The sequence below is a fragment of the Truncatella angustata genome (genome assembly GCF_020726525.1).
Source record: "Truncatella angustata strain MPI-SDFR-AT-0073 chromosome Unknown BKA67scaffold_4, whole genome shotgun sequence".
In the NCBI taxonomy this organism is placed as follows: Eukaryota; Fungi; Ascomycota; class Sordariomycetes; order Amphisphaeriales; family Sporocadaceae; genus Truncatella; species Truncatella angustata.
Window position 1 is genome coordinate 1,186,996 of NW_025763384.1, and position 25,951 is coordinate 1,212,946.

Sequence of the window (25,951 nt, forward strand, 5' to 3'; positions counted from 1 at the left end):
TCAAGATGGTGGGGGAGGTTGCTGCGATCACACTCAATTGTGCATGGTACTACAGGTTGCAATCAATCGGCTCCTGAATGGGCTGCGAATCATGGCGCCATTTTACTCATTGGAGCAGACTACTGCACTCTGTATAGTCGGTATGTCACCAGATAGGTCTGACTACCAAAGTTCATGAAAACCAAGCTGTCGCTAATTCAAAAATCCTGAATGCATCGACAACTCTTCTCGATTTGTTGATGACATCGTTCAATCAACACTACTACCAAGATGGCACCTTACCTTGCAGAGCCTGACGTGGAGATGAACGACACACCATCTACCAACTCTATAGAAATCGCAGCCGTTAATGGAGACTTACCACAGAGTGGAAATGGTACGACCGAGCAGTGCGATGTCTGTATTGTTGGTGCTGGCCCGTCTGGACTTATGCTGGCGACTACACTTACAAGATTCGGCCTCAATCCTATCATCTTAGATGAAAGACTTGATCAGACAGCTGTCGGTCGTGCCGATGGCATCCAGCCCAAGACGATTGAAACTTTCCGCATGCTTGGCATATGCGACGAGCTTCTTCGCTTAGGCATCAAGATATATGATATATGCATGTGGCGAGGCTCTTCCTCGCAGCAGTTGGAAAGAATGGGTCGTGAGGTCCATTATCCCGACTCAATCGTCGATCTGCTAGAGCCATATATCTTAATTGGTCATCAGGGTATGATTGAGAAAGCTTTCCTCGACGACCTACATAAGCGTGGAGTAGAGGTGAGGAGGTCACATCACTTCACCAAATGTCATGTCCGCGATCAAAGCACTTATCCAGTTCAAGTGCATTCCAAATTCAACATCACACAGGAGGAGAAGATCATCGAGGCTGAGTTTGTGGTGGGTTGTGATGGTGCGCATTCTTCAGTACGGAAGATGATCTTTGAATCCCCCAGGAATTCAGGCAGTAGTGTCTGGGGTGTCCTTGATGGTGAACTCAACACAGACTTTCCTGACATCTGGAGCAAGACCGTGATATTCTCTGAAGAGCATGGTTCTATCCTGATCATTCCTCGAGAGAGAAATATGACCCGATTCTACATCGAAATGAAAGAGTCGGCTTCAGCAAAGGATCTCGGTCAAGACTATGTTATGCAGCGCGCCAAAGACATTTTCAGCCCATACCACGTTGAGTGGAAGTCTGTGGAGTGGTTTGGAAAATATCAAGTCGCCCAGAAAGTTGCCGAAAAGTTCTCCGACCCTACTATGCGCATCTTCATCGGCGGTGACGCTAGCCATTCACATTCTCCAAAAGCTGCCCAGGGCATGAATACAAGTGTTCATGACACGTGGAATCTGGGCTGGAAGCTGAACCTGGCTGTGCGAGGGTTTGCAAAGCCAGTATTGTTGCAGACTTACGAGCAGGAGCGACAAAAGATTGGCCAAGACCTGATTGATTTCGACTATGAGCACGCCAACCAGATCGCAGGAGGCGACGCGGCTGCTATTGCTGAAAACTTCCAGAAGAACATTCGGTTCATCTCAGGCGTTGGAGCGGAATATGCTACGAATGTGATAAACAAGCAAGCTGTATATATTCGTGGAGAAGCTCGACCAGGCTGCAATTTGCCCCCGGCAAAAGCAACACGCTACTATGACGCCAATCCAGTTGATCTCCAATTGGATATCCCCGTATTGGGGCAGTTTAGGATCTATACAATCTTGGGGGATGTCAAGTCAACCCAAGCGAAATCTTTCCTCAACTCGCTCAGCGACTCGATACTCGACCCCACGTCTCTTGTGTCTAGACTATCTGCCGCGGCGACACAATCATACAGTAAGACTCCCCGGAAGTCTTCACCTGAGGAGGTATATACCAGGCCGGAAAGATATACTGCATTGAGTGAATTCTTCACTTACTCGTTGATTAGTAAGTCCTTCTCTGAATCCATAAGTAATTCTCAGCCACTGACTGTTTCATAGCGACAACCCATAAGTCTCTGTTCGAAATATCGGATCTACCGCCGATATTGGCAAAGAGTCCCTGGACAGTGTACCTCGATGATGTCCCATCGCTTGACAGCAAAGGAAAGTCATGTACGGAAAAATGGATCGGTAATTTGGAGCCAGGAGAGGCAGTCGTCATTGTTGTCAGGCCTGATGGCTACGTGGCTGCTGTAGATAGATACGGTGCATTGGATGAGAGGTCTGGCATGCAGGCTGCGCGTACTCTAGATAGCTACTTCGGCGGGTTTCTTCAGGTACCAACCTGAGCATAGTAACCTGTAGTAAATTCATAAATCTACTTTTTAAGCGCAACAGCCTTTGATCAAAGAGTGCTCGAAGCATGCTGTGTATTAAACGTGCTCAAGATCAGCCAGGAAGGTGCAGGGGCCATCCTAGTATCAAAAGAGAGCATCTTCAAGTCGTGGAGTGGACAAAACATCGAGTGTCATCGCAAGCTTCAAGCTAGGATCGTACTTGATTCGATACGACGAGCATGGTAATAGACAAAAAAAACTCATCGAAATATCATAGTTCATTAAAGCATCACGTTTGGAACTAGCGAGTTTGATCGTGCTTTCCAGTACTTGACGGGATTCTTTCTTACCATGCTAGTTGTGCATTCATCTGACAAGACTCGGCCTCCAACTGAGAGCAGAACTGTTCTTCCTCCGATAACTTCCCCGTTCTCATTTCACCTGCTACCTTCTGGGCTGCCGGCCAGATTTCGTGACCAGCAGCTTCTTCACGCCTACGATGCTCCATGACCTCCTCACGTACTGAATTCTGGAAGTGAAGTGGGCCCTATTGATCGTAAGTTGGTAAGCCAGGGTGAAGATGTGACGTGGTTCATACCTTCTCCTTGTCTGGATGCATTTCGCCCGTCACGTATACACCGGCACTGAGGTTCTCTTGGGCCCCTTCACAGAGATCCTTGTCCTCGTCAAGTACCTGGGCATAGAAGGCACAAAGGTCTTTGAACTTCTCGTCGGTTGCATTATTGTGCCTATAAACTTCGTTTTCAATTCTACTCGTCGTTGCGGAAACGGGAATCATTCGTTGAATATAGAAGAAGTGCTCCCTTTATTTATTTTTTGGTCAGCGTTTGAAATATGCCGATTGATGTAGAGATATGATGCACTTACGTGACCGTTACGGAGGTGCAAGGAGAGAAGAAGGTGATCGACCTCCTAAAACTGTTGTCCTCCATGTTCTTGTTGATTATGGTGTGCTCCAAAGCACCGCGATCCGGCTCGACACGATATTTCGTGAGGTCAGACACACCGGCAATCAGAGGGTGCGATGTCGGGCAATGGTAGCATTCGTTATAGTTGTCAATCAGACCTTTCCAGTTGGCCTTGACATCCATATCCCATTGGTGATCGAATTTGAACTCATTTTCGAAATCAAACTCTTTAAGAATCGGTTTCTCGTCAATGCCCTTGAACTCGTCTTCCCACTTCACGTCGGGTTCGCCTGCTTGCAGGTTCGCCCATATGAAGCCGACCTTGTCAACATGGACATGTACTGGCAGAAGACCATGTTGTGACTTGTCAAAGTCCTTCACAGTGTCGAATCTTGGTGCCTTCGCAAGGTTTCCTTTCAGCCCATACGACCACCCATGATATTTACAGCTTAATATCTTGGCATTACCAGATTCGGCCCTCACGATTGGATAGGCTCGATGGCGGCAGACGTTGTGAAAACCATTGATCTTGCCATCACGATCTCGAATGAGGAAAAAGGAGAACCCGGCATATGTAAACAACTGGTAATCGCCTTGCTGGTTGATTCTGATTGAGTGTGTCAGGAGGATCCATTTTCGTGAGAAAATGGCTCGTCTTTCAAGTTCGTACATACTTGGCGAGCGGTACCATGATGCCGGCAAGGCACCGGATGGTGGAACTTTCGAGCTCTCAGGCTCAGACGGGTTTCCAAAAAACCACATTTTGTTTACTTCCAGGTCTAGAAAGTAAGATTATGGTAGAGAGTAATGATGTTCTCAGCAAACTGAAAGCTCTTGCCCACAGATTACTATACTGCTTGATACTACTGGCCATATGCGCTTAGCCATATAGGCTATCTTATTCATTGACTAATTGGTAACAATTATGTCTTATCAAAGTGGATTGTGAGCCTGTGCAACACGCCATTACATTGGGAATTTGGCGCCCCAGATCGGACCATTCCGCCACTGTTTACATGGTGCCGAACTTTGCAACATACAGCCAGCGATTGGATCCCGGCGATTGTTTTAGCGGTATTTCAAGGTCTCCCCACTCCTCCAGACGCTGGCGCCCCATCCTTATCAGCGCTAATGCGCGGAGTTGAGTTCATTTCAGTCCAAAGGGCGTCCAGCGGCGGCTGATACCCCATTCTCGGATGTATGGCTATTATGCTGTGCTTGTCACAGCTATGCAGATTATACCTGGGTGGCAGGAGGATATAGCGATACGAAGCTGTCATCAGTTTTCTGTCTGCTGGAGGAATCCTCGTCAAATATCATCTAGTTTCGATTCTCAAATCTCTCACAAAGTCTTGCAAGGCCCAGAACCAGTATCATCAATCCCACATTAAAATGGCGGAACTTGAGATTCCTATCATTGACTTCAGCGGTAAGAGTCTCACACGATTTTATTTCTGATGTTAGGGCAAGCTGTCTAATTTAGTCGACAGGATTTTATTCGGATGACCCATCCCGAAAGCGGGCCGTTGTTGATCAGGTCCGCAGGAGCTGCCTCTACAATGGTTTCTTCCAAATCGTCAACCATTCTGTGCCACTCCCGCAGCAGCAAGGCGCATTGGATGCCGCGAAGAACTTTTTCACTCTTCCTCAGCACGAAAAGGACAAAGTCAGCAAGAACAACAACACTTGGAACCGAGGATATGAGATGCTGCGATCGCAGATTCTTGAGGAAGGCACTCAGCCAGAACTCAAGGAAGGATTTTATATCGGTGCAGATCTTTCTACATCTCACCCTTACTTTGTTGAAAAAAAACTGAACAGCGGACCGAATCAGTGGCCTGAGGGGCTTGGAGATGGTCTTGAGACATTCAAGTCGGGTACGATGAACTATTACAACTCTTGCCTGAATCTAGCTTCAGACCTTCTCAAAGTGCTAGCGTTGTCACTCGATCTTGACGAGAGTTATTTTGATCAGTTCGCAGATGGTGCGGTCGCCACCATGAGACTTCTGCACTATCCAAGCCAGCCTAAAGATGCCGACGAGAAACTGACTCGAGGCATTGGTGCTCACACGGACTTTGGTGCAATCACCATGTTGCTCCAGGATGAAGTCGACGGCCTCCAAGTTTGGGATCAGAGAAACCAAACCTGGATTGACGTTGAGCCGACGAAAGGAGCTCTCGTCGTAAACCTTGGCAGTAAGTGCAAACACATTGTGCCGTTCAAATTCATTGTGGACTTACTTAACATTGTATTTCGAACAGACTTGATGCAGCGATGGACGAATGAAAAGTATAAGAGCAATGTTCACCGTGTTATCAACAAGTCTGGAAAGGAAAGATATTCTATTCCTGTATTCCTTTCTGGTAACCCAGACTATGTGGTCGACACTATTCCCACGTGCGTGTCAGCGACCAATTCCAAGAAATTCAAGCCTATTACGGTTCAAGAGGCTGTGTCAGCTGCATATGCAGAGTCTTATGGCAGAGCGCAAAAATATAAGCAAGGTTTAGAAAAGGCTATTGATAGTGAAATCCTGCCACCAGCAGTACAGGTCTAAATATTAATGATCGTTTGATTGAGTCAAAAGCAATATTTCCGATTGAGCCTATGGGTATTGCTTATGAATGTCTGCACATATGCAAGGTAGTGGCCTGAATGCACAATTGGCGTGTTTCTGACTACGCACTCTACACTGGGGCCAACAAAAAAGATTGTAGTACAAGCAATGCTACAGAGTAAACTTTGTTCTCCACGCTCATGAGGATTATTTCCCCGAGTCAGTGTAAATAATTAGGAGAAGGACTCTTCAAATTTAACTCATATGGACTTATTGGGGGCTTAAAGACCATAGATTGTAAGGCAATAGTTAAGGGTGATCGGTCATTGCCTTGAAATTTGGTCCTGATTTTACCAATAGTTTTCTGCGTAATGAAGTGGAATAATATTGGGTTGTATAGTAAGTACACGTAACGGTGTAATACCTGCTCGAAGCAAAATCATCGTAATGATGGTAGGACTTTGAAGCGCCAAGAAAGTGCTTGAGTATCTTCTGTACTCCACAGCATCTTGTGTGTGTAACCTTATACTATAGTCACCCGAACCGTTTCTCCAGATCTTATTCTCAAATCTGTGGAATGAAGCTTCTTCTCCCAACACTGTAGCTTTATATTGTTCCAGAATGTTCAACCACTGTTAAAGTCACGGCCAGCCTAGGAGATGATCTTGCCGTATGGTACACGATGAGAAATAGTTGATATTACAAACACATGATTGTTAAGCTCGACCTATGTAATTGGGACCCGGGAACCAATTATCTATTTGGCATATGCCGTTGTGCCTTGTCATCCCACTTTTACGCGCAGATAATGCATCCATATTAATTTCCCATAAGACTCATTTGAACAAGTACGCAGCCTTATCCGGCCTTGATACGCTATAAAAGCAGCGTTGAAGACGTATGGCTCGGTAGTATTACACATGGTACTCATAAATGTCAACTGCGTTCATTCCGGGAGTTGTTGAGCTTGGAAGCGAAAGTGGGGGATTGCAGTATCAGCGCTGTCCGACATCTTGGGACGCTATTTTGTGGGGTAGATAACAGTCCCGGCTAGCATATCAGCATCCTTCTCGGCATTCGCAGTGAGATTGATTTCTCAGCCAAGAGGGCCGACAAAGGTCGAATGAAGGTGGAGATAACGAAAAGCCCACTGTTCTTCTCCAGAATGATAGGCGTGATAGCTAAAATTAGTGGCCATGTCTAGTGCTTTACTAGCTATAGCACCCCATATTATATGGCCAATATCATGCAGCTGGGGTGACTTACTTATAACTGCAGCGCGCCTTCCTATTAACTATAGGATATAATTATTGATGTGCTAAAAGGGACATCATCAAACCTTATATTGACTTACATTGTACTCAATTCTAGTGTATCTATAGAGACTGTTGATCAGTGCTCAATCCCATTGTGTACCAAATCGATTTGCTCATAGCATTTGATCCTCACCATGCCCATCAACAACGAGAAAGTCGTGTCTCAAAAGGAAGCTGAGACCGGCTTGTCCGGAGTTCCTACCTCGCCTTCTGTTCACAATGGAGCTGTGGGCGTTAACGACGATGCTGCTATTCGGGATATGTACGGGAGTGCTGTCGACGAATCATACAGACTGAAGTCTGAGCTTGTGTCCGAACACTTGCTCGGCATCGGAATGGGCAAGTAAGTTGTATATTGCGCACGCATGGGCTTCCCTTTAGGCGAAAGATACGCATCAGTATTTTGTCTCTTTGGCAAGAATAGAGTGTTCTAACGAGACTTATATGCAGATTCCAGTGGACACTATTTGTTGTCAATGGCTTTGGCTGGGTCGTGGATAATTTCTGGTCACAGGTATGTGGCATCAAAACACTTGAGTTGCCTTGTTCAGATTCACTTGTCTCTGTGCACGCGAGTTCAAATGACCTTTAAATTTATTGGAACAGACGATGCTGACCTTTCAATCATTCAGGGTCTAACCGCTGTTCGACCGACTGCCGCGAATGAGTTTACGAGCACCGTCAGTCCTAGTTTTAGCTCTGTCGCCTATTACGTCGGCCTCATACTAGGAGCATCTTTCTGGTCTATCTCCGCCGATATTGTTGGCCGAAAATTTGCTTTCAATGCAACTATACTCATGTAAGTGACAGGTATAAGTTTCATTGTACCACGGTACTATACGTGATACTCTTGCAATGATTGATCGGCTAATTTTTATGCTGCATTTTAGCGGAGGTATTTTTGCATGTGCAGTTGCGGGCTCTCAAAACTTTGTCACATTTTCAGCGCTTGTAAGCAACCTCTCGAACGATTATCCCGCATCAACTATATCCATTGACCAACATCGTACCACTGATACCAAAGCTATCGTCACTGACTCTGATCATAGTGGGCTGTCATCGGAACCGCGGCTGGTGGAAACGTTCCAGTTGACAGCATCGTCTTTCTGGAATTTGTTCCTCAAACACATCAATGGCTAGTAGTATCACTATCAGCCTGGTGGGTTAGTACATTTTGCTTAGCACATTTAGATCTACCCTTTGAAGAACATCCAGAACTGACCGTTTCCAACAGAACTTTGGACAAGTCATTGTGGCCCTTCTCAGCTGGATATTTCTTGCCAATTTCGCTTGTGCGGACGACACAAACTGCACTATGAAGGCTAACATGGGTTGGTGAGTTGAATACTATGCGTCACCCACCTATGAGGTACTAACAACAAACATCACAGGCGTTACCTTATGATCACACTTGGTGCGATCGCCTTGGCTTTTGGTCTCATTCGAATTCTCGTTTTTAAAATTCCCGAATCTCCCCGATACTTGATCTCAAAAGGACGAGACGCCGAGGCTGTAGAAGCTGTTAACTACATTGCGAGGTACAATGGCAAACAAGAAACTCTGACGATCGAAATGCTACAGGCCATCGACATGCAGACCAGCGGCCAGATATCAACTACAATCCACGACTCCGAGTCCGCAACCGCCTCAAAGCCCGCGACGGGCCTTTCGTACATGCAGATATTGAAACAGAGCTTCCAGGACTATAAATCTTCCAATGTGCGCCAACTCTTTGCCGGGCGAAAAATGGCTCAACATACTTCTGTTACATTTTTAATATGGCTGACAATCGGTATCGCCTATCCACTATACTTCGCATTCATCACATCATATTTACAGGCGAACTCGAGTTACACTACAGACTCCTCCCTCAGTTATACCTACAAGATTTACTGCATCGTATCCGCAGTTGGTGTCATCGGCCCGGTTGCTGCAGGCTTTGCTGTAGAGACACGATTTGGTCGTCGTTGGATGATGGCGCTCAGCGCAGTACTTACTGGTGTTTTTCTGTTCGCTTATACCGCTGTTCGTAGTGAGGCCTCAGACATCGGGTTTCAGTGCGCCACGGGAATACTTGGAAACTTTGAATACGCTATCATGTTTGCCTTTACTCCAGAGTCTTTTCCTGGTCCGGTGCGTGGCACGGGAACTGGCATTGCGGCTTCTCTCCTACGTTTCGGTGGCCTCATTGCCAGTCTTATCTCGATCTACGGTGGAGGATACACGGTTATTCCGATTTATGTTAGCGCGGCACTTTGGATTGTGGTTGGTTTCTTCTGTTTTGGATTACCTTACGAAACTCACGGTCATGCCTCTATTTAAAAAGGCAAAGCTTTGGAGTGCGGTCTAGGCCATGTTTTGGAATTAGTCTTTTGCTTTTGTAGAATTTAGTAGTCCATGAGAACGTTCTGAAAATGTCTGTCGCACTTCCTTTATACAGATGACTGAATGTTCAGTAAAGCAGTACCACATGTAGAATAACAAGCCCAAAGATGCTTACTAAAAGTACAACAATGCAATATGCTTTCCGTTTGCATTCCGACACGTACCAGAAAGCATTGTAGACGTCTCTTCCGATGTTAGAAGTCAAATCTGTTTATGAGAAAACAAGATAGTCAAGGAACTCTACGCAAACTACTACCAATTTTCGTAACCTTTCCATTACTTTACTATTGGGGGATTGCATTGTTCAGCACCACCATTGACTTTTGCAGAGAAAGAGCGGTGACCACATGAAAGGAAACATGAAAACATTTTAGGAGTTGCTTTAATTGTCATAATAAGTGCTCCACCCTCTCGATTGATTTGACTTGAAAAAAAAACTGTAACCTTATTATATAGGGTCTAGGCCAAAGTATTATTAATACCTAGGTACGAATCGTTTCAATAATCGTACGGATCAATGCCAACTGCAATAACAAACCTCCCCACCGTCGACACTTTTCAGCACCCTTGACACCATTGCCCTATTAAGTAACATGACTGGCCACATGATTTCATTGTCAAGGGATTATTTTGGTGCAAAACCAACGTCAGCATAACGCCGAACCTCGCCAGCTCGCAAATATGTAGCCAGCTTTCAGCGTACCGTAATACCTACCCAGCACTCCATAGGTTTCTTGGAGAATCCCTCGTGAGATTCAAGTTTCTTTTGGAAAAGCTTGAAGTCATAACGATGAAATGCAGTCCCAACGATTAGCGCCAGTTCCATGTGTGCAACATTTTGGCCAACACAAGCTCGTGGTCCGTAAGAAAACGGATTGAAGCCAACTTTCTGGCGTGGAGTCAGGTTCAGCCAGCGATCCGGGTTGAAATCTTCCACATCGGCACCCCAGATATCTCTGTCGTGGTGGATGGTGAAGCTCGGTACAGAGAGAACCGTGCCCTCCGGGAAGTGCTCCTTGCCATAGTGAACGCCACTAGGAGCCGTGACTATCCGTGGAAGGCCAATGGCAGAGGTGGAATGGAGTCTCATTCCCTCATCGATGCACTGTCTGAGGAACGTAAGATTCTTTACCTGTTCATGAGCAGCAATTTTTGAACCGGAGGGTATCGCAGCGTCCAACTCTGCCTGTAATCGAGACACAATGGTCCCCGGCGCGCGACGTTCACCGTCGAGAATCCAGTAAATCACGGCACAAGCTGTATTTGATACTGTATCACTTCCGGCAATAAGCTGTGTTAACGCTTCGGAGATCAGCTCATCGCGTGGCATAGGATTGCCATCCGAGTCAGTGCTTCGCACCAACATCTCCAAAATATCGTGTCGCTCAGATCCACTGTGACCCTTGATTTGGTCGAGGCGCTTGTTAACGGCAGCCACCGCGATACCATGTAGATCTGCCACAGACTGTAACCCATTGCTAAAGAATGGGTCTGGCAGATATTTAGCGAAGGGGCGGATGGTCGGCAAGAGACCTAATGTGGAACTGACTTCACCCCGGCGATTGAGCGTCTCGGCTCCTGGAACATAAGTCGGGGCGTGGCCAGGACGAGTACTTTCACACTCGTCACGACCGCGCTGAACCATTCCAAATGGAGCACCAAAAGCAAGATCTCCGATTATGTCGAAAGCCAAGAATGTGCACCACGGCATCATGTTAACTTTCGCAAAGCCGTCTGCATGAGCATGTGAGGCCATACGGTCTAGTTGTGTCACCCATCGCTCTAGGTTGGCAGACATGTGCGGTTCGAAGTCGTGGACTGCGCCGGGGGAAAAGGCATGAGCAATGATTTTGCGTTTCCTAGTGTGCTCACCCCTATGTCTCACGTTAAATACACCCGGGACGCCGGAAACGAAGGCATCATAAAAATGACTGTAATAACCGATTAGCTTACAATTCAGCGTTCTACTCCAGAAATTCGATACTTACTCCTTGAGGAAGCCGTTGCCATGAGCATAAACAGTTTGTAGACCTTCTGGTGTTGCAATGGAGACATGATTGAAGCCTACTCTGACAACTTTGCCGTCTATAGGTCGAGTAGAGGTTAGTCGTGATCATGTACAATTATTCACTCTGCTAAGATTGGTGGCTCAAATACATGCATACATGCGCCAGCTTGGACGGCTCTTAATGACTGGTCTAGGTTTTTCGAAGACATAACATGGGATCGGACTTACACTTGCGGTGAGCAGCATCAACCCATGCGAATTTCTGCCCTGTGGTCCTGTTAGGTCACCTGTTGGATACGTCAAATGGCAGGCGTACGCACCTCTACGAGCACCCAGCGCCAGCCACAAGTTGCTAAACTTCCCGATGACCGGCCCAGGGAGATGTTGCAAGTGTCGATATGTCGTGAAATATGGGACAATCCAGTATGAGATTGCCCACAGGGGCAATAGGACCGCCGATACTGCCAAGTAATGTGATAGCTCCATGATCAGTTGTTACGCAACGATTTTGGTCAAAGAATGGACAAACTCGGCAACGAGGTAGCTGTTATGTGGAAGCACAACGTGGTTCATATCAGACTAGAGCGGACTAGAAGCGTTTCCCGACATCCATATCACTGCCAATCAGACTGTGCTGATTACCTGCTGTGCTACCAATATAGTCGACAGCCCCGGGCTTATCGAGACGGGAATGGGGTTGCATATCCCCCACTTTTGAGGGTCTATCTTGATGCTTGTGTGACGTGTCTGTCGAGAACCGCCATGGGTCACTGCGAGCAGAAAAGCAATTTCGACCACGAAACTTTGCGGTGACAATGCAGGTGACCAATCTAGTGAGTTCGGTCCTTCCGAAGGGAAGGTGGTTACCTAATTATACAGATCATCGTTGGCTACAAGTCCCACTCTTGCATATGTGCGTCTAACTAGCCGTAGCATGTCCATGTGTACTAGACCCGGTGTGGACCCCACTCCAGAGAGAGATCGAGGTAAGCAATCACATGACACGAAAAAAAGACATATTTCTAACCTTAATGCATTGAACTTTGAATGCGAATAATTGATCTGCCTCCTTCTGTATGAGGGTCAGACTTGATGTTGAGAGACAGATGCTTCAACCTCTATGTATGTATGGAGTTAATCAGACTGTGTTTTACGGCGAATGCTGTAGTTACCCCGTGAGAATGGAGGGGCATCAATCATATGGAATCAAGTACATAAGTTACTAATTTTTAATTGCGAAGTTCGTAAGCTTGCCTTGGGGCAGCTCTGGGTAGATTACTAAGTACACAGGCATAGCCGCCACTAGTGAGTGCTTAACCTCTGATTGTGAGATTATCGCAAACCATTGAAACGCCTGTCGATGTTAGCTCAAGTTCTTTCAATGCCTCCTACGAATATATATACAACTCGGTACCTTCGTTCTTCTACTAAGCTCTAATTATGAATTCTGCGTCTTTGAATACATCAATAACTACTAGATAATTACTAGAGAGGCAATAAATTCTGGTGGATAAAGATTATACTATGCACTGTAAAATATGGCAGAGGCATTGTCTTAGAGCTCTGGAGGCTTGGGTCCTTGGATACAAATGATAGTTAAGCACTGTTAGCTGATTATAGTCCGCCGCCCTCAGAAGCTACCAAACCTCCTAAGAACATGTCTTCTATCACATCTCAACCGGTATGTATTTATTACTTGGACTAGACTAATTAAAATGGTCAGTTTAAATTTCGGTTAAATCCCAATGATTGTACGTTATCACGTATTGTGCTTCGCACTAGTAATAATCTCGGTGTGATCATTTCGCGTTCTCATATCTCTTTTGTTGTACAGGACTTGGCGTTCGTACATATCCACTTAATCTATTTCGTAATTTAGCACTCGACGTAAAATGCTCCGATATAGTATTTACACCCCCGTATCACTATGCTACAGTGGTGGCCGTCGCCGAACTCGGTTTTGGATGCCACTTATGATAGACACGTCACGTATGGTGATCAATAGTAGTCTATTGATATGGATTGTGATGTAACGGTGAGGAACAGAGCTATCCTCTGTTCCACTAAAGGCTACTTAAAGTGGTTGCCCTTAGGTGTGTACCTGAGCATCCATTAACTTATGTATATTGTTGCTCTCTTGTTGTGTTTCAGAAAAAACTTGTTCGAGTTCGCAGAGTTGCGATTCATCAAGGTACTGGTGATCCATAGGAGTATCCTGAGGCATTGCACATTTACAGATATGTGTCCAGTCTCGATTACTTTTCACGAAATGAACTATTTACCGTTAGTGTATGTGAACCCCACGAAGACTGTTTATCCGGTACTGAACCGAAAGATGAATAAATTTTCCTATGTCTTAGTGGTTTCCGAATTGAGCGTCTCGGGTAGTGTTTAGCTGCATACAAAATGGTTCAAGAATCACAGCCATTACTGAAATTACAGATAATATTTTTATACCTTTGGGCCGTGTCGTGCAATGGTTGATCTACTGAGCTTTGTCCGTATAACTGCTTTGGCAGCTTGGTCTGATCGACTCTGAACACGTTCCGCCATAACTCGACTCAATGAAGGACGAGCACTACATTAAACGGAACCTTATTCAATGCTTGTGCAGCTAATAATCTTCATGGATTCTACCGTAGTGTTATAGAAATAAACTATTCAAAATTGCGTGATCTCTTCCTCCGTTTCGGAGCTATACACAGAAATGACCGAACATGTCAAGCTAATCCCATGCTAATACCTCTGGCGAAGTGACATCTTGACCTTTCCCCACGCTACTCTTCACTGTCTTTACACTCTTACTTTTTCCACTGCCAAACTTTTCACTTAGAAATTTCTCCCTCTGCCTGCGGATGTCCTCGCTACTGCAACTTGATGGATCGTTGCGAGTAACGCCTTGCAGCGGCGCTGCGCCTGGCTTTACAGTTGATTCTGGCATTGCTGACTGTTTTGATGCAGCAGCATTTCGTGGCGCCCGACTGGTGCTAGAGCCTAACGTTCGAGTCTCACTTTGCAGTCGGGACGGCGCGACCTGAGGTTTGGCACGAAAATCCGGCAACAAACTCGCGAAGAATGCAGATATGCCATCTGACATGACCGCCAGGTTGGTCTAATTGAGTCGGTTAGGTCGAGGCTGATGGTTCTTAAACGAAATTGCTGTACAAAAGGCTACTGGTGGCGTAGGCGTACTATAAGTTGCTCAGGAGATGGTTCACGGTGGCCAGATTTAATTGGATTTTGCACCTACAAATGCTATCGTGCTATGAGCCCAGAGATGTCTAAATTTTGAGTGATTTGATGGTGTAATTGACGAAGTTTTCATCTCTGTCTGAGAAGACGAAGAACACAAGCCTCCTGGTTTTGTTGTGGCATGGCACAGTCCATCGCAATTACTGTGCCGCAGCAGGCAGCCAACACTAGCGCAGGATCCGCTCCAGCCAGAGATCAATCCAGTAAGTCTGATCTTAGACGATATCCATCGTTATATCGAGGTTTATTCCAGCAGATCCACATCCTCTATAAACTACTAAATTATACTATATATAGCCCTTACCGTGGAGTCCCATTATATGGAACGGGCAACATGGCTTGGAAAATCGCACATATATACATAGACCATGATGCCCTCTATTTTTAGTGTGAGTGACCACAAGATAAATTTTAGATCTCAGACAACCTCCGCATGAAAAGCAAGTCGTGATAAACTCACCAACAGAACTGCAACGCCGATCCCGAGATAATCCAACTGATAACTTGGGAAAGAAACAAACAAGATCACGCAACGGCTACATCTTACAAAATCCCGATGTAAGCAAGTTTCTGTCTTGAAGTACGTCTCAAACTCCCTGTTTACCCAAATTCATATGCAAAGAGAAAGACTTGACTTTCGAAAGTCAGGAGCTGAACCGACAAGACTATGTGACAAATGTTGGGGAAGTCAGATCGCACGTCACAAATCATGTCAGCATCTGACACAGAAGTCATGGTGGACAGCTAATAATCGCATGCAAATCCTTTTTTGGGCGCCCGGAGGACATTCAGCTGCACATTGACGGCCATTACGAACTTGGCATCAAAGAACTCCAACCGCGTGTACCCGCTTACCAGCGCCTCCTCGAGGGTCATGTCAAGCCCCAGATCGCGAACTAGAGGCCTGATGACCGTTGTTGGAAGGATCATCTGAAGGTAAACGAGCCTACTGAACAGGAGGGTAAGCTTATCACTTTATAGACATCCTAGATGTAATAAAGTGAATTCATGGCGCGTGGATGAATCCAGATACCATATCTAGTCGATACATTGAGTTACGCTTCGGTTGTTAGAACAAGTGCGGCAGAGATAGAGACGGAAGATCAGTTTGAGGTAGTCGCGGCATTCTAAATGGTTCTTATCGTCCGCTTGATGTATAAATCTTGTTCGTCGTTTTTATTCACAGTGTCTTATACTAGATTGATGGGTTTTGCGAGAGGGTAGCGCAGAATAATAGATGCTACTAAAAGGCGAACATCAATGCAGTCAAGACTCGGCTTCAAAAATGAGAATCCTATGTTGATTGTCACTCTATGCGAAAGTCTTCCAGCGTGAATTTCCCGGTTTGGAGCCCTTCTATCAGGCTGCCTCTCATGGTTTCAAGCAAGTTGATGTGACTGAATCGGTCAGCAAAGCCCAGTAAAGTGCCACGACTTTCCCCGTCGGCCCAAGATACATGGTAATTCGAATCCTAGCAGTCTGCAGACGTGGTCGCTAGGACAAATCGCCGCATCTGTGCTTCCAACAAGACGAAATGTCTCTGTTTGGAAGCAGAGAATATGGTCCTGGCGCCGTTGATGATCTGGTTCTGCATCATTCACATCAATCCAATCCCGAGAATTGGCAGGCTCTTCATCTAGCTCTGATTTCCAGAATCTCTCGAACTCGTATCCCACGTGGCTGTCAGGCAGAACTCAAGATATTCATTTCAGGTATCTGGGGAATCTATCTGCGCTGAATTTAGGGACTAGCGCCCTTTTTTGCCCCCGCGGAACTTCTGCCAAGCCATGCTTGGCAAGTGGGGCTTAGTTATACCGGATCACCTCATTTTTGTACAGTACCTGGTCGAGGAAAACCTCACGAGGACTTGGGAGACAGCTGAGGAAGCAGCGGATCCTACATAACACGGATCACCCAGCCTTGGCGTGATCCAAGAAGTGATCCACGGACATGTTGGACATAACGACCAAAGTGATACAACAGTATCAGAGGAGGGATGAATGGATATAATAAGGATTGGATTTACTACTCTACATAGACGGTCCTTACTTCAATGATCAATCTAAGCATCTATCTTACTCGTAGGTGAAGCTCAAGCTTTGACGACTACACTTGTGAATTATCTTTGCTCAGTACATTCCTGAAGGTCTATCTCTATGCATATAGTCCTCTCCTTTGTGGCCAGCATACCCTGTTAGCATAAACCCAGCGTGATATATTATTTGTGGTTGTGCAACCCGATAGTACAATCGTCACACTTGACTGCCTATCTACTAAGGTTAGTAACGTTAGGTGGTGTTGCCTGTCCCCACGGCAGATTGTGAGACAAGGGTGATGCCGCACCTCCACTAGACCATCCTCAGTCTAGTCTAGACTAAGCCAGCAGTAGCTGAGAGCTAACTGACCTAGCGTGTATTAAAGCCGCTGCCCCGGCTCCCGCCCTTGGATTCAACGTGCATCTTTTTGTTTATCTTGTCAGGCAACGGTTGGCTAAGAGAATTCATTAGCACGCCTGCTAGGAACATGTACTCTGACTATGAGTGTGGTTCTTGCCACAAAACCTTCGAGGCAGGCTGGCAAGCTCGCGAAAACCATCTTCGCTCTACAGGTCACCATGCTCCGACATTCGAGTGTGATAGTTGCCCTTCTCACTTCCGTTCTGAGACGGCAAGATTTCAGCACATGGACGCCTTGAACCATTTTGAATGGGAGTGCTCACTATGCAATGAGACGTGGCCGACAGACGAGCAGCGAGTCGAACACGAACACGATGATCACAACTATTGTAGTGAATGCGAGAAGACTTTCGCAAATCGTAACAATCTGAAAATGGTACGCCTAGCTCATTGAGTTGTCGCTGCCCAAGTAAAATGACCTTAAGCATAGCATCTGAACTCCCGCACCCACCGTGGGCAACAGATCCGGTGCCCTTTTTGTGCTGGTAGCTACACGACTGCTACTGGCCTTACCCATCATATAGAGACCGGTTCGTGCCCAAAAGCTGCAGGCCTAACTCGCGACACACTTTATAAAGCCGTGCGCAGCCGGGATCCCGGCGGCCTCATCACTAAGAACTTGATCGGCTGGCACGGCTCAACGCAGTATGAAGCCAATGACCGTTCATACAACTGGAACCGCCAACGCTGGGAGTGCTATCTCTGCCACCACCTCTTTGGGAGTTTGGCAAGTCTAAACCAGCATTTAAATTCTCCTGCTCGTAAGCACAACACCCTAATTTCTCCCATAGATTCAAACCATGAGCTGACGATGGGTGCTCGGCAGATCAGAAGGCATTGTACCACTGCCCAAATCGGAGCTGCGGAAAGGAATTCACGACGCTGGCCGGGATCGTCAATCACCTCGAAAGTGAGTCGTGTGGCTGCACACGCTTTGACAATGTTCAACGCAGCATTCCGGGTGTGCTACATGGCAACAGATCTATTGCTTTTTAATACCATGAAAGGTATCCCGCGAGATCCTGTGTTTTAAAATAAGTTTGAGGGACCGCATTGGATGATCTGACTAGCTAAACATGGGTTATGAAACAGGCTGTACGATATGCGACGGTCTAGATGATTGAGTGAGTTTACTTGTACAATAGTACAGCCTTTTTTCTTTTTTCTTTTTCTTTTAGCAATAATATACTTATACTGTCTTTTGTGAACACTGTTCCCTACTTCTAAGGTGGCTATTCAAACCGCTGCATTGGTTCCCAGCCTTAGTTTGACACCTTCGACCTGCTCTTAGATAGTCTTCAAACGTTATTTTTATAGCTTCTCCTCGCAGTCCAGAAGTCATTTATTACGAAACATATTTCAGGAGTCTAAGGCCCTGTTATTTGCAGTGCTTGAAACAGCAGGAGCTCCACAGCTGCTGCACTGAGTGTACAAAACGAAAAATAATGAACCCGTTAGCCAGGTAAGGAACAAGCCACACAGCCTAAGCAGCAGATCGTTTTCGAGCCACCATTAAGCAAGTCAAAAGCTTGGGCATGTGTGTTCGTGGCTTGCTTATCTCCGTTCTGATGAGAGCCGAGGACCAAAGCTGATCTAACGCATGGAGTTTGACTGAGCCACATTCTACCAAGTACCGTATAAGCGCAAAGCTCCAGAATTGTCTGTCTCAAGAATCATTCTATGGCTCAGAAAGAAGTTATTAAAGTTATGGACTATTACCGCATTGCTGCTTTTATCGTCTTGATGCCTGAGCATGTGCATGCACCAAAGTCTCATAGGATAAGAACAAGGGCCAGGAACACTTATCGCATATTATCTTGCGGCATATGGTAGGCAACATCTCGAAATGCATTGAGATTGTCTCTGTTTAACCGCTCCGCATTAGTCTGGGGCACGATACATGCACCATGCGCAGAACGTGGAAGTGAGTTGAGTATGTTTAGAGCAGAATTGATGGCTTGTGCTGGTTGACAATACTGCAGTAATTAGCCTGGCCCGTTCATATACGAGTCTACAATACGAGCAACGTAGTTTGCTTTTCAAGAAAAAAATTTGCTTGGTTTCAATTAAGGATGGCACAAAGGCTTCTAGGACCATCGCAGTGACGATGGAAAGAATCAAGCATATGGCCATCTTGATGACGACACAGGCCCGCAGTTTTACCGCGCATTCACATCTATATAACCGAATATGGAAGTGAAAAAGTAGATAAAGACTTTGTTGTGTTAGTATTAGCCGACGGGGATGGCATAGTGACTATTCCACGAAAACTGTCAACTATATCTTCTCAGGATTTATTATGCGATGAATGACAGGTAAACCGTGGCTAGGTAGAAATTTAAGCGAATATATCTTAATTCAAGCTATACTCTCATATTGCTAAGGACGTGCTAAGGACGGAATCATTATTTACAACCATGAAATATATTGTATACTTTCTTATGCAGTACTCATTAGGGAATCGGAGACTGTCTTGTGCGTATAAATGTTTGAATGCACTAAAGATCGACGACTTATTTTGAACGTATATGGCTGATGATACTCGTTGTATTGCGCAGGAAGAAAGCTCGTTTAGTTTCATATCAAGTGTAAAGTAGGTGAAATGAACCGTACTACCTCTGATAGACCCCACTAGTTAAAGGAAATAGACCTATGATCATTGCAGGAGCAACTTTGTGCCGCAAAGACAATCTGGATGCTGGTTTATGCTTTCAAACTCTATAACCTGGCAGAACCCTAAGATATTTACTTATCTAATGTGCTTAGATACACCTAAAAGAATCTTTCAAATGCACAATATAAAACCCCAAAACAAAAGGCATCCTACGCGGTACTGACATTTGACTATATGTATAGTAATACTAAACCTTACACGAGTAGCATTGTGAGACTATTCCCGGTATTGTGCTGAACAAAGCCTCATCATTTAGAGTTTTGACGGTCGTGGAGTATGATGGTTGCATTCTGCAATTGGTGGTGCATGGCACGTGAGCGGGGATTGGGAGGTCAAATAGTGATCTCAACCACAGGTCATCCAAAAGTCAAATGAATCTTTTAGACTAAGGAGATAGTAGCCGCCTGCAACTCTGGCCGCATTCAATCTTCTTCTCCGTTCATGCCACGACACAATGGGCTTGTCTATTGTCTTACTCCCAACAGAGATCCTTGCGGAATGTTTTTCGCTCATCACACCCAGTGCATTCGTGCCGGGTCCATTGCCCATCGGTTCTGGGGATCCAGGTCACGAGTACTTCTTGTATAGGTCAACTCTAGCAGCTCTATGTCTAGCGTCCAAACGGTGCAACGAGGTCGCTTACCCTCTTCTCTATCAGAGTGTCATCGTGCGGAATGATAGAGAAGTTGTCTCGCTGTTCTTCACACTCTTGGTAGACTTCTACTTACCTACGCCCAAAGCTGGTAGAGCAATTCGCTATTTTGCTTGTCTGAACACGCTGGGACATCACCATACGGGCATCAAGGAGTTATTTGCCCGTTATAAGGATAACCTAACAACAAGAAGTTACCCATCGAAGGCTCAGAGACCAAAACAAAAATTCCTTGATCATATCCTAGATGAAATTGACTCGGACAAAGACCCGGAAAGACTAGGCATGCTGTTCCGATTGTTGGCATATATCCTTCGGTACGCACCTGGAATTCAAGACGTCTTGCTCCAAGTTCCCGATAACGATTATACACCTCAAGACGAGGGTATGGGAGAACTTCTAATAGCGCTGAACTCACTATCTGCGACTGTTCGGTTGCAGTGCGATCCCACTATTATTGATTGGGCGGCCATCCGAAGGAACCATACGAGTTTCGATGCTATAAGTCGAGGACATGAACACATGATACTGGGAACCCGCCTAGACTTCCTGGATGTATTTCTCCACACTTCCGTCGCCCATTTGGAGTTTATACACGACTGTGGTCGGTGGGTCTGGTTATTTGGTCGCCATGTTAGCCACCACAACGACGACCGCAACGACAGCGGCTGGACAATTTTCGAAAGGGAGCACGACGAGGCAGCGAATGCCTCTCTGCGCTTGAACACAGTTCAAGACCTGCGGCTCTACGATTCGAGGAGTGCCCCATTCTGGATTGACCGACTGTTGAGATACAGTCCGAATTTGAAAAGCTTCACGTGGACTTTTTGTCCACACGACTGGATGAAATCATATACCTTTCAAGATCTCGGTCGCCTAAAACCATCTATGAAGGTCAACGAAGCGCTCCTGGCTGGAGCTGACAAAATAGAGAGGCTCACAATTGAATGCACGGAGGGGATATGCGGACCAGTCACTTGTCTGGCTGCATACAATAAATTACGACACCTTACAATTGATCTTCCGACGTTGTTTTACAACCCAGATAACTCAGAGTCCAGCCTCATTTCAGAGGAGTTGCAGGAACTCAGCCTGGGGCGTCTCATCCCCCCATCAGTCGAAACTCTCGAGCTTATCGAGAAGTCCTTCATCCTAGCCACGATGGAGGTCACGGCAGGAAACCGTGACCAAATATTGTCAGCCCTCTTTACGAATCTCGCGGAAGATCGTCGCGCAGGTACACTCCCAAACATCCGCCGGGTGACATTTAGAGCCCTTCCATCGCCGGGTGCATCTCCAGACAATGCTCTGGGTCATGCCTCGCAGATACAAGAATGGCAAGGCGTCCTCAAAAGGGCGAGCGTTGAGCTCATCTGGGCCTGGCAGCACACCAGCGAGGTTCGGGAGCCCGAAGAACTGCAAGCAGACGACGATTGGGTGTATGACGATTATGATGACCTTTTGGGGATTTATTCGCCGAGAAGATCATTCCAAGCCAATACCCGAATATCCTTGATGGCCATGTTGCGCAGTCAGTAAGCACATGGCAGTTTTCTAGACGCAGCAGGCGCTCGGCGCCTATGTTTTTCTCTCTGAATTAGCGGCTGGTGTAATTCTGGGATGTTGAAAATGTGCATCACGTCTTGCGTATTGGCGTGTCAGGCCAGGTGAGACGAGTCTGGTGGAGCCGTGGTGTGCTCATACACTAATGCAGGTACGGGCCGCATGATCTCACTTGATCGACAATGTCGTTGCTATGATGCACACATATATATGTTCGACATCATGGATTGTAAATCTGGAATGTCGATGTATATAGGTTTTCAACTTTGCTGAGATCATATGGGACACCATATGTGATAACACTATATCCCTTATGCGAAGCCTTCAAATTAATTGTGTAGTAAATCACGCTTGTACAACAAAACTGCAGGTCAGACAGCAAGTATGTCTCGCAGACTATTCTCCAGCTCTATGCGCCTCGCGCAGACAGCATACATTTCCAGCAATATTGCTCGCACGCCCATGACAACAGCCTGCTTCCACACGTCTCCGCTCCGACTTGCCGCGGCCAACCTGAACCCAAATACCATGTCGGCCATCACGGAGAGGGAAAGGCTCATCACCGGCGCGGACGGTCCAGTGCCCGATGGCCCGACCGCTCAGGCCCAGAAACACGCCGGTCAGCCTCTGACACCGGCTGTCATCTCGGCGATCATGCAGGGCGAGCAGGCGCTTACCGGCCTCAACGGACCCATCGAGGGAGGTCCCGCGGCTTACGTACAGAGGGTGGCAGATCTTGTAAGAAAGCAATCCCGTGACCATCGAGCATGCATAATTTCGCTAACGGGATGGTTTTTTTTCTTTCCTTCCAAAGGCAGCGACAGGAGCAGAGCAGCCTTCAGGGGTGCTGGACTCCAACACCATCTCCGCCATCACGGACGCGGAGAAACGGCTGACAGGCAGTGAGGAGCCGGTGAAGGGCGGGCCGACTGCGCAGGCTCAGAAGCACGCGAATGAACCCATCAACCCGCAGAACCTGCATGACATCACGGAAGGTGAGAAGAAGATCACGGGCGGACAGAGGGTGAAGGGCGGTCCAACGGCCACGGCGCAGAGCGAGTTGAGTAGGAGTCGCTCGTAGGAAGGCCACGAAGCGATTAGTTGAGTTATTGAAAGCTCATTAATGGTTGTTTGGATCGCCAGAAACTCCCACCAGGCCATCCTGCTTAGCTGGTTCGGCATTGAGACAAAATTGAAGTTTGCTTGAGGTTGAATTCATTTTTATACGTAAATGTATGTCCTGACCTTGACAGATTGGCGTAGTGCGCTTGTATTCAAGCTGCTACATGTCCTTCCTTGGCAATGAAATGTTTCACCTATCGGGGGTGATGCTTGATTCTCTACATTGGACGATTTAAATTCATCTTGTACCAGACAAGTATACTGTGGCCTTGAGGAGTCCATGACACCTCGCCGTTCAATAGTCGGGACAGTGTCAACAGAGCCAATAATATATTTTCCATCGGTTGGTTGATGAGCATATTGATGGTGAGCTATTTACTGCAGACGGTGTAACACAAGGTATCTCAATACTTGATATAAGTTTTGCCACTATGGCAGTATTATCATTAGCTATAAACAGCAGAATCTCGACCTTTGAGAGGAAGTAGTCTGTAAATTAGCGAGTGACGGGTTTCGGGGTTCTCTTCTGCTAGCTGTCCAGCACTGTTGTTATACAGCGGCCTTTTTAAGTTTCTTCATGGCTGTCAGGCAGCTTTCGGCGCTTGGTGCAGGTCTAGAAACTCGAGGCCGTATGAAATCTTGAGGCGCGCCAAAATGTGCACTCTCCGACTCTGATCCAGTCAAAACAAACGCCCAGCCAATGCTTCCCAACGTTCATAGCAGTTTGCCACCGCTTATCCTATCGCCGAAACCAAAATATCCCTAGAATCATACACACAAAGAAGTTGCACGTAACGAGTGCGTTGTAATCAGATTACGCTTTACATAGCTTTCGCCTTCTGAGCTTCAGCGGCGACCGCATCAGCAGCATTCTTTCTTGACCGTTCGTATCTTAATGACGTATCGCCCACCCACATGGTGCCAAGTACCTTATCCCAGATGGTGAAAAAGGGCTGAGAAAAGTTTGTCTTGATACCCCAGCTCTGGTGATGAATGTCATGGTATGTGGCATTGTTACCAGAAAGATGCTGTAAAGGATCCCAAGGTAGTGCGTAACCGCAGTGGTCGTCCACGGTCTTGATGGTGGCTGCAGTAAAAAAGAGGATGCCTTGTCGTGCAGTCATGCCAGTGGCAAGGTAGGCAAGACCAGTGCCAGCAGTATCTAGGAGGAATCCCTCGAAGGGGTGGTTGTAGAGGGCTCCATAAGCATAAGGGACGTAGAGTCGGTGGTGTCGCGAGTGGAATTTGGCTAGATGTCATGTTAGCAGGTAACGTTTTATGTTCACAGATGACAGTGACATACTGTACAACCACTTGTTCATGTGCATGGCACGGTGTAGAAAGTATTGCCAAGTATCGACGAAGCACACGGCCAGGAAGAACTGGATAGCGGGTAAAACAAGCCAGTAGATTGTCTTTGCGACCGCCAACTCCCAGGCTGCAAAGGTGGGCACAGCAGTCCCGTCAGGTCCGGCGAGTCCGGTGGTCAGAAAAGGGTAGTGACCGCCAGAGAGCGCTCCAGCAAGTAGGGGGTGCGAAACGGACATGGTCTTGGCCAAGCCAGCAGCATTGAGGCCAATAAGTCCGAGCATGGCGGGCAGAGCTCTTTGCGCAAGCCGAATGCGGGTTGCCCAGACTGCAACATCGTGGTTCTCCATACCAGTCATCTGGGGCGGGTCCATCCAGCCGAGAGCAGCGCCGGCGATTGTCTGAATGATCTGCTGAACAATGACATCGCGAAACACCTCGTATCTTGTTGCGCGGTTTCGAGCAGCGATTTCTTGGGGAGTGTGTAGTCGATACTGCGGCCAGATGTCGTAGGTGTCGATAACGTGGAAGATGATGGAGACGGCCCAGTAGGCAATGACGGGCGCAATGAGTGACAAGTAGAAGTCGTCAAGTCCTGGTATGAGGCTTCGCATGGGAGTCAGCTCGTAAGAGGGTAGAGGTGGGAGGGCCTCTGGCATCGTGACGTTCGAAGCCATTGAGGCGGTTGTGTAGTGTCGGGGCGTGTTTCGCGTCAAAATAGCTGTTGATTGCGGGTAGCGCGGGTGGCGAAAAAGAGGTTTCCTTTGATTAGAGGCTTGGTGACAATTGGGGGTAGAGTCGAGTTTAGTCAGGTCGGATATGTAAGCAACCACCTAGTTGGGTTGGGTTGCGTTGTATGTAGTCTAGGTCTGGAGCAATGAATGAATGAATGAGTGAATGAGAGGGCTTCTAGATTTGGGTCGGTGTGCCAGTGTGAGTGAGAATTAAAAGAATTGATGAGGTTAGAATGCGCATAAGCATTAGATCTAATGAAATGAGGTTGCGAACGGGAAGGTTCACATTAATTGGATTAGGATTCGACTCGATTCAAGAATCAAATGCTTGCTCATCATTCTTTCCTACCCGCTGTCTGACGACAAGTGCAAACGCATGCTTGGAGGGCGAGCGCGAGCTAGAATGCCGATAGCTCCGATTCTCCTTTTAAACTCATTTCGCTTGTCCGTGGCCGCCTTGAGAACTTTGCCATCCTTTCCGGCGTCGCCTGTTTTTAAACATTTGTGGGACTCTTTGGATCGATCATCGGATGACAGTTGCAAGTTGGACCCTAGAGTCAGTGTGCCATTTTGGCCAAACAATGCCATGACATGAGCAATTCGGGCTCCTCTCGCTCACGGGTCACGAGATTGGCATCCTGACCTATCCCACTATATGTAGCCTGCAGCGACAGTTAACAGGCTGAGACAGTAACACATCTGCTTGCCAATTGAATGATGGAATTGGGAACTGCAGCTAGCTAGCT

General features: G+C 46.7%; 9 protein-coding genes across 9 annotated transcripts; 6 read left to right on the forward strand and 3 right to left on the reverse strand.

Annotated features, from left to right (window-relative positions):
* Positions 1-303: 303 nt before the first annotated feature.
* BKA67DRAFT_518012 (FAD binding domain-containing protein) lies at positions 304-2,258 on the forward strand (the record flags this gene model as incomplete). The annotated part of the gene is made up of 2 exons (XM_046097968.1): positions 304-1,915; positions 1,969-2,258. 2 exons carry the CDS (start codon positions 304-306, stop codon positions 2,256-2,258), a joined length of 1,902 nt encoding a protein of 633 aa, XP_045958321.1.
* Positions 2,259-2,507: 249 nt separating this feature from the next.
* Positions 2,508-4,198, reverse strand: BKA67DRAFT_623079 (Rieske [2Fe-2S] iron-sulfur domain-containing protein). The gene is made up of 3 exons (XM_046105504.1): positions 3,135-4,198; positions 2,845-3,070; positions 2,508-2,793 (listed from the first exon to the last, which is right to left on the reverse strand). The coding sequence occupies exons 1-3, from the start codon at positions 3,935-3,937 to the stop codon at positions 2,593-2,595; spliced, it is 1,230 nt and encodes a 409-aa protein (XP_045958322.1). The 5' UTR covers positions 3,938-4,198; the 3' UTR covers positions 2,508-2,592.
* Positions 4,199-4,309: 111 nt separating this feature from the next.
* On the forward strand, positions 4,310-5,881 carry BKA67DRAFT_564043 (uncharacterized protein). The gene is made up of 3 exons (XM_046102699.1): positions 4,310-4,604; positions 4,666-5,373; positions 5,440-5,881. The coding sequence occupies exons 1-3, from the start codon at positions 4,568-4,570 to the stop codon at positions 5,733-5,735; spliced, it is 1,041 nt and encodes a 346-aa protein (XP_045958323.1). The 5' UTR covers positions 4,310-4,567; the 3' UTR covers positions 5,736-5,881.
* A 1,090-nt stretch (positions 5,882-6,971) lies between these two features.
* BKA67DRAFT_564044 (major facilitator superfamily domain-containing protein) lies at positions 6,972-9,456 on the forward strand. Its single transcript, XM_046102700.1, has 7 exons — positions 6,972-7,394; positions 7,502-7,565; positions 7,684-7,850; positions 7,942-8,002; positions 8,101-8,214; positions 8,286-8,386; positions 8,443-9,456. The coding sequence occupies exons 1-7, from the start codon at positions 7,186-7,188 to the stop codon at positions 9,371-9,373; spliced, it is 1,647 nt and encodes a 548-aa protein (XP_045958324.1). The 5' UTR covers positions 6,972-7,185; the 3' UTR covers positions 9,374-9,456.
* Positions 9,457-9,817: 361 nt separating this feature from the next.
* Positions 9,818-12,307, reverse strand: BKA67DRAFT_623087 (cytochrome p450 benzoate 4-monooxygenase). Its single transcript, XM_046105505.1, has 4 exons — positions 11,765-12,307; positions 11,673-11,711; positions 11,425-11,521; positions 9,818-11,367 (listed from the first exon to the last, which is right to left on the reverse strand). Exons 1-4 carry the CDS (start codon positions 11,928-11,930, stop codon positions 10,131-10,133), a joined length of 1,539 nt encoding a protein of 512 aa, XP_045958325.1. The 5' UTR covers positions 11,931-12,307; the 3' UTR covers positions 9,818-10,130.
* Positions 12,308-17,157: 4,850 nt separating this feature from the next.
* On the forward strand, positions 17,158-18,457 carry BKA67DRAFT_564050 (uncharacterized protein). The gene is made up of 3 exons (XM_046102701.1): positions 17,158-17,528; positions 17,583-17,913; positions 17,979-18,457. The coding sequence occupies exons 1-3, from the start codon at positions 17,220-17,222 to the stop codon at positions 18,146-18,148; spliced, it is 810 nt and encodes a 269-aa protein (XP_045958326.1). The 5' UTR covers positions 17,158-17,219; the 3' UTR covers positions 18,149-18,457.
* A 1,823-nt stretch (positions 18,458-20,280) lies between these two features.
* BKA67DRAFT_658388 (uncharacterized protein) lies at positions 20,281-22,017 on the forward strand (the record flags this gene model as incomplete). The annotated part of the gene is made up of 1 exon (XM_046107270.1): positions 20,281-22,017. The coding sequence occupies one exon, from the start codon at positions 20,281-20,283 to the stop codon at positions 22,015-22,017; it is 1,737 nt and encodes a 578-aa protein (XP_045958327.1).
* Positions 22,018-22,221: 204 nt separating this feature from the next.
* Positions 22,222-23,475, forward strand: BKA67DRAFT_269095 (uncharacterized protein). The gene is made up of 2 exons (XM_046095864.1): positions 22,222-22,779; positions 22,856-23,475. Exons 1-2 carry the CDS (start codon positions 22,426-22,428, stop codon positions 23,120-23,122), a joined length of 621 nt encoding a protein of 206 aa, XP_045958328.1. The 5' UTR covers positions 22,222-22,425; the 3' UTR covers positions 23,123-23,475.
* Positions 23,476-23,984: 509 nt separating this feature from the next.
* Positions 23,985-25,148, reverse strand: BKA67DRAFT_517402 (fatty acid hydroxylase superfamily-domain-containing protein; the record flags this gene model as incomplete). The annotated part of the gene is made up of 2 exons (XM_046097899.1): positions 23,985-24,412; positions 24,467-25,148. The coding sequence occupies 2 exons, from the start codon at positions 25,146-25,148 to the stop codon at positions 23,985-23,987; spliced, it is 1,110 nt and encodes a 369-aa protein (XP_045958329.1).
* Positions 25,149-25,951: the final 803 nt, after the last annotated feature.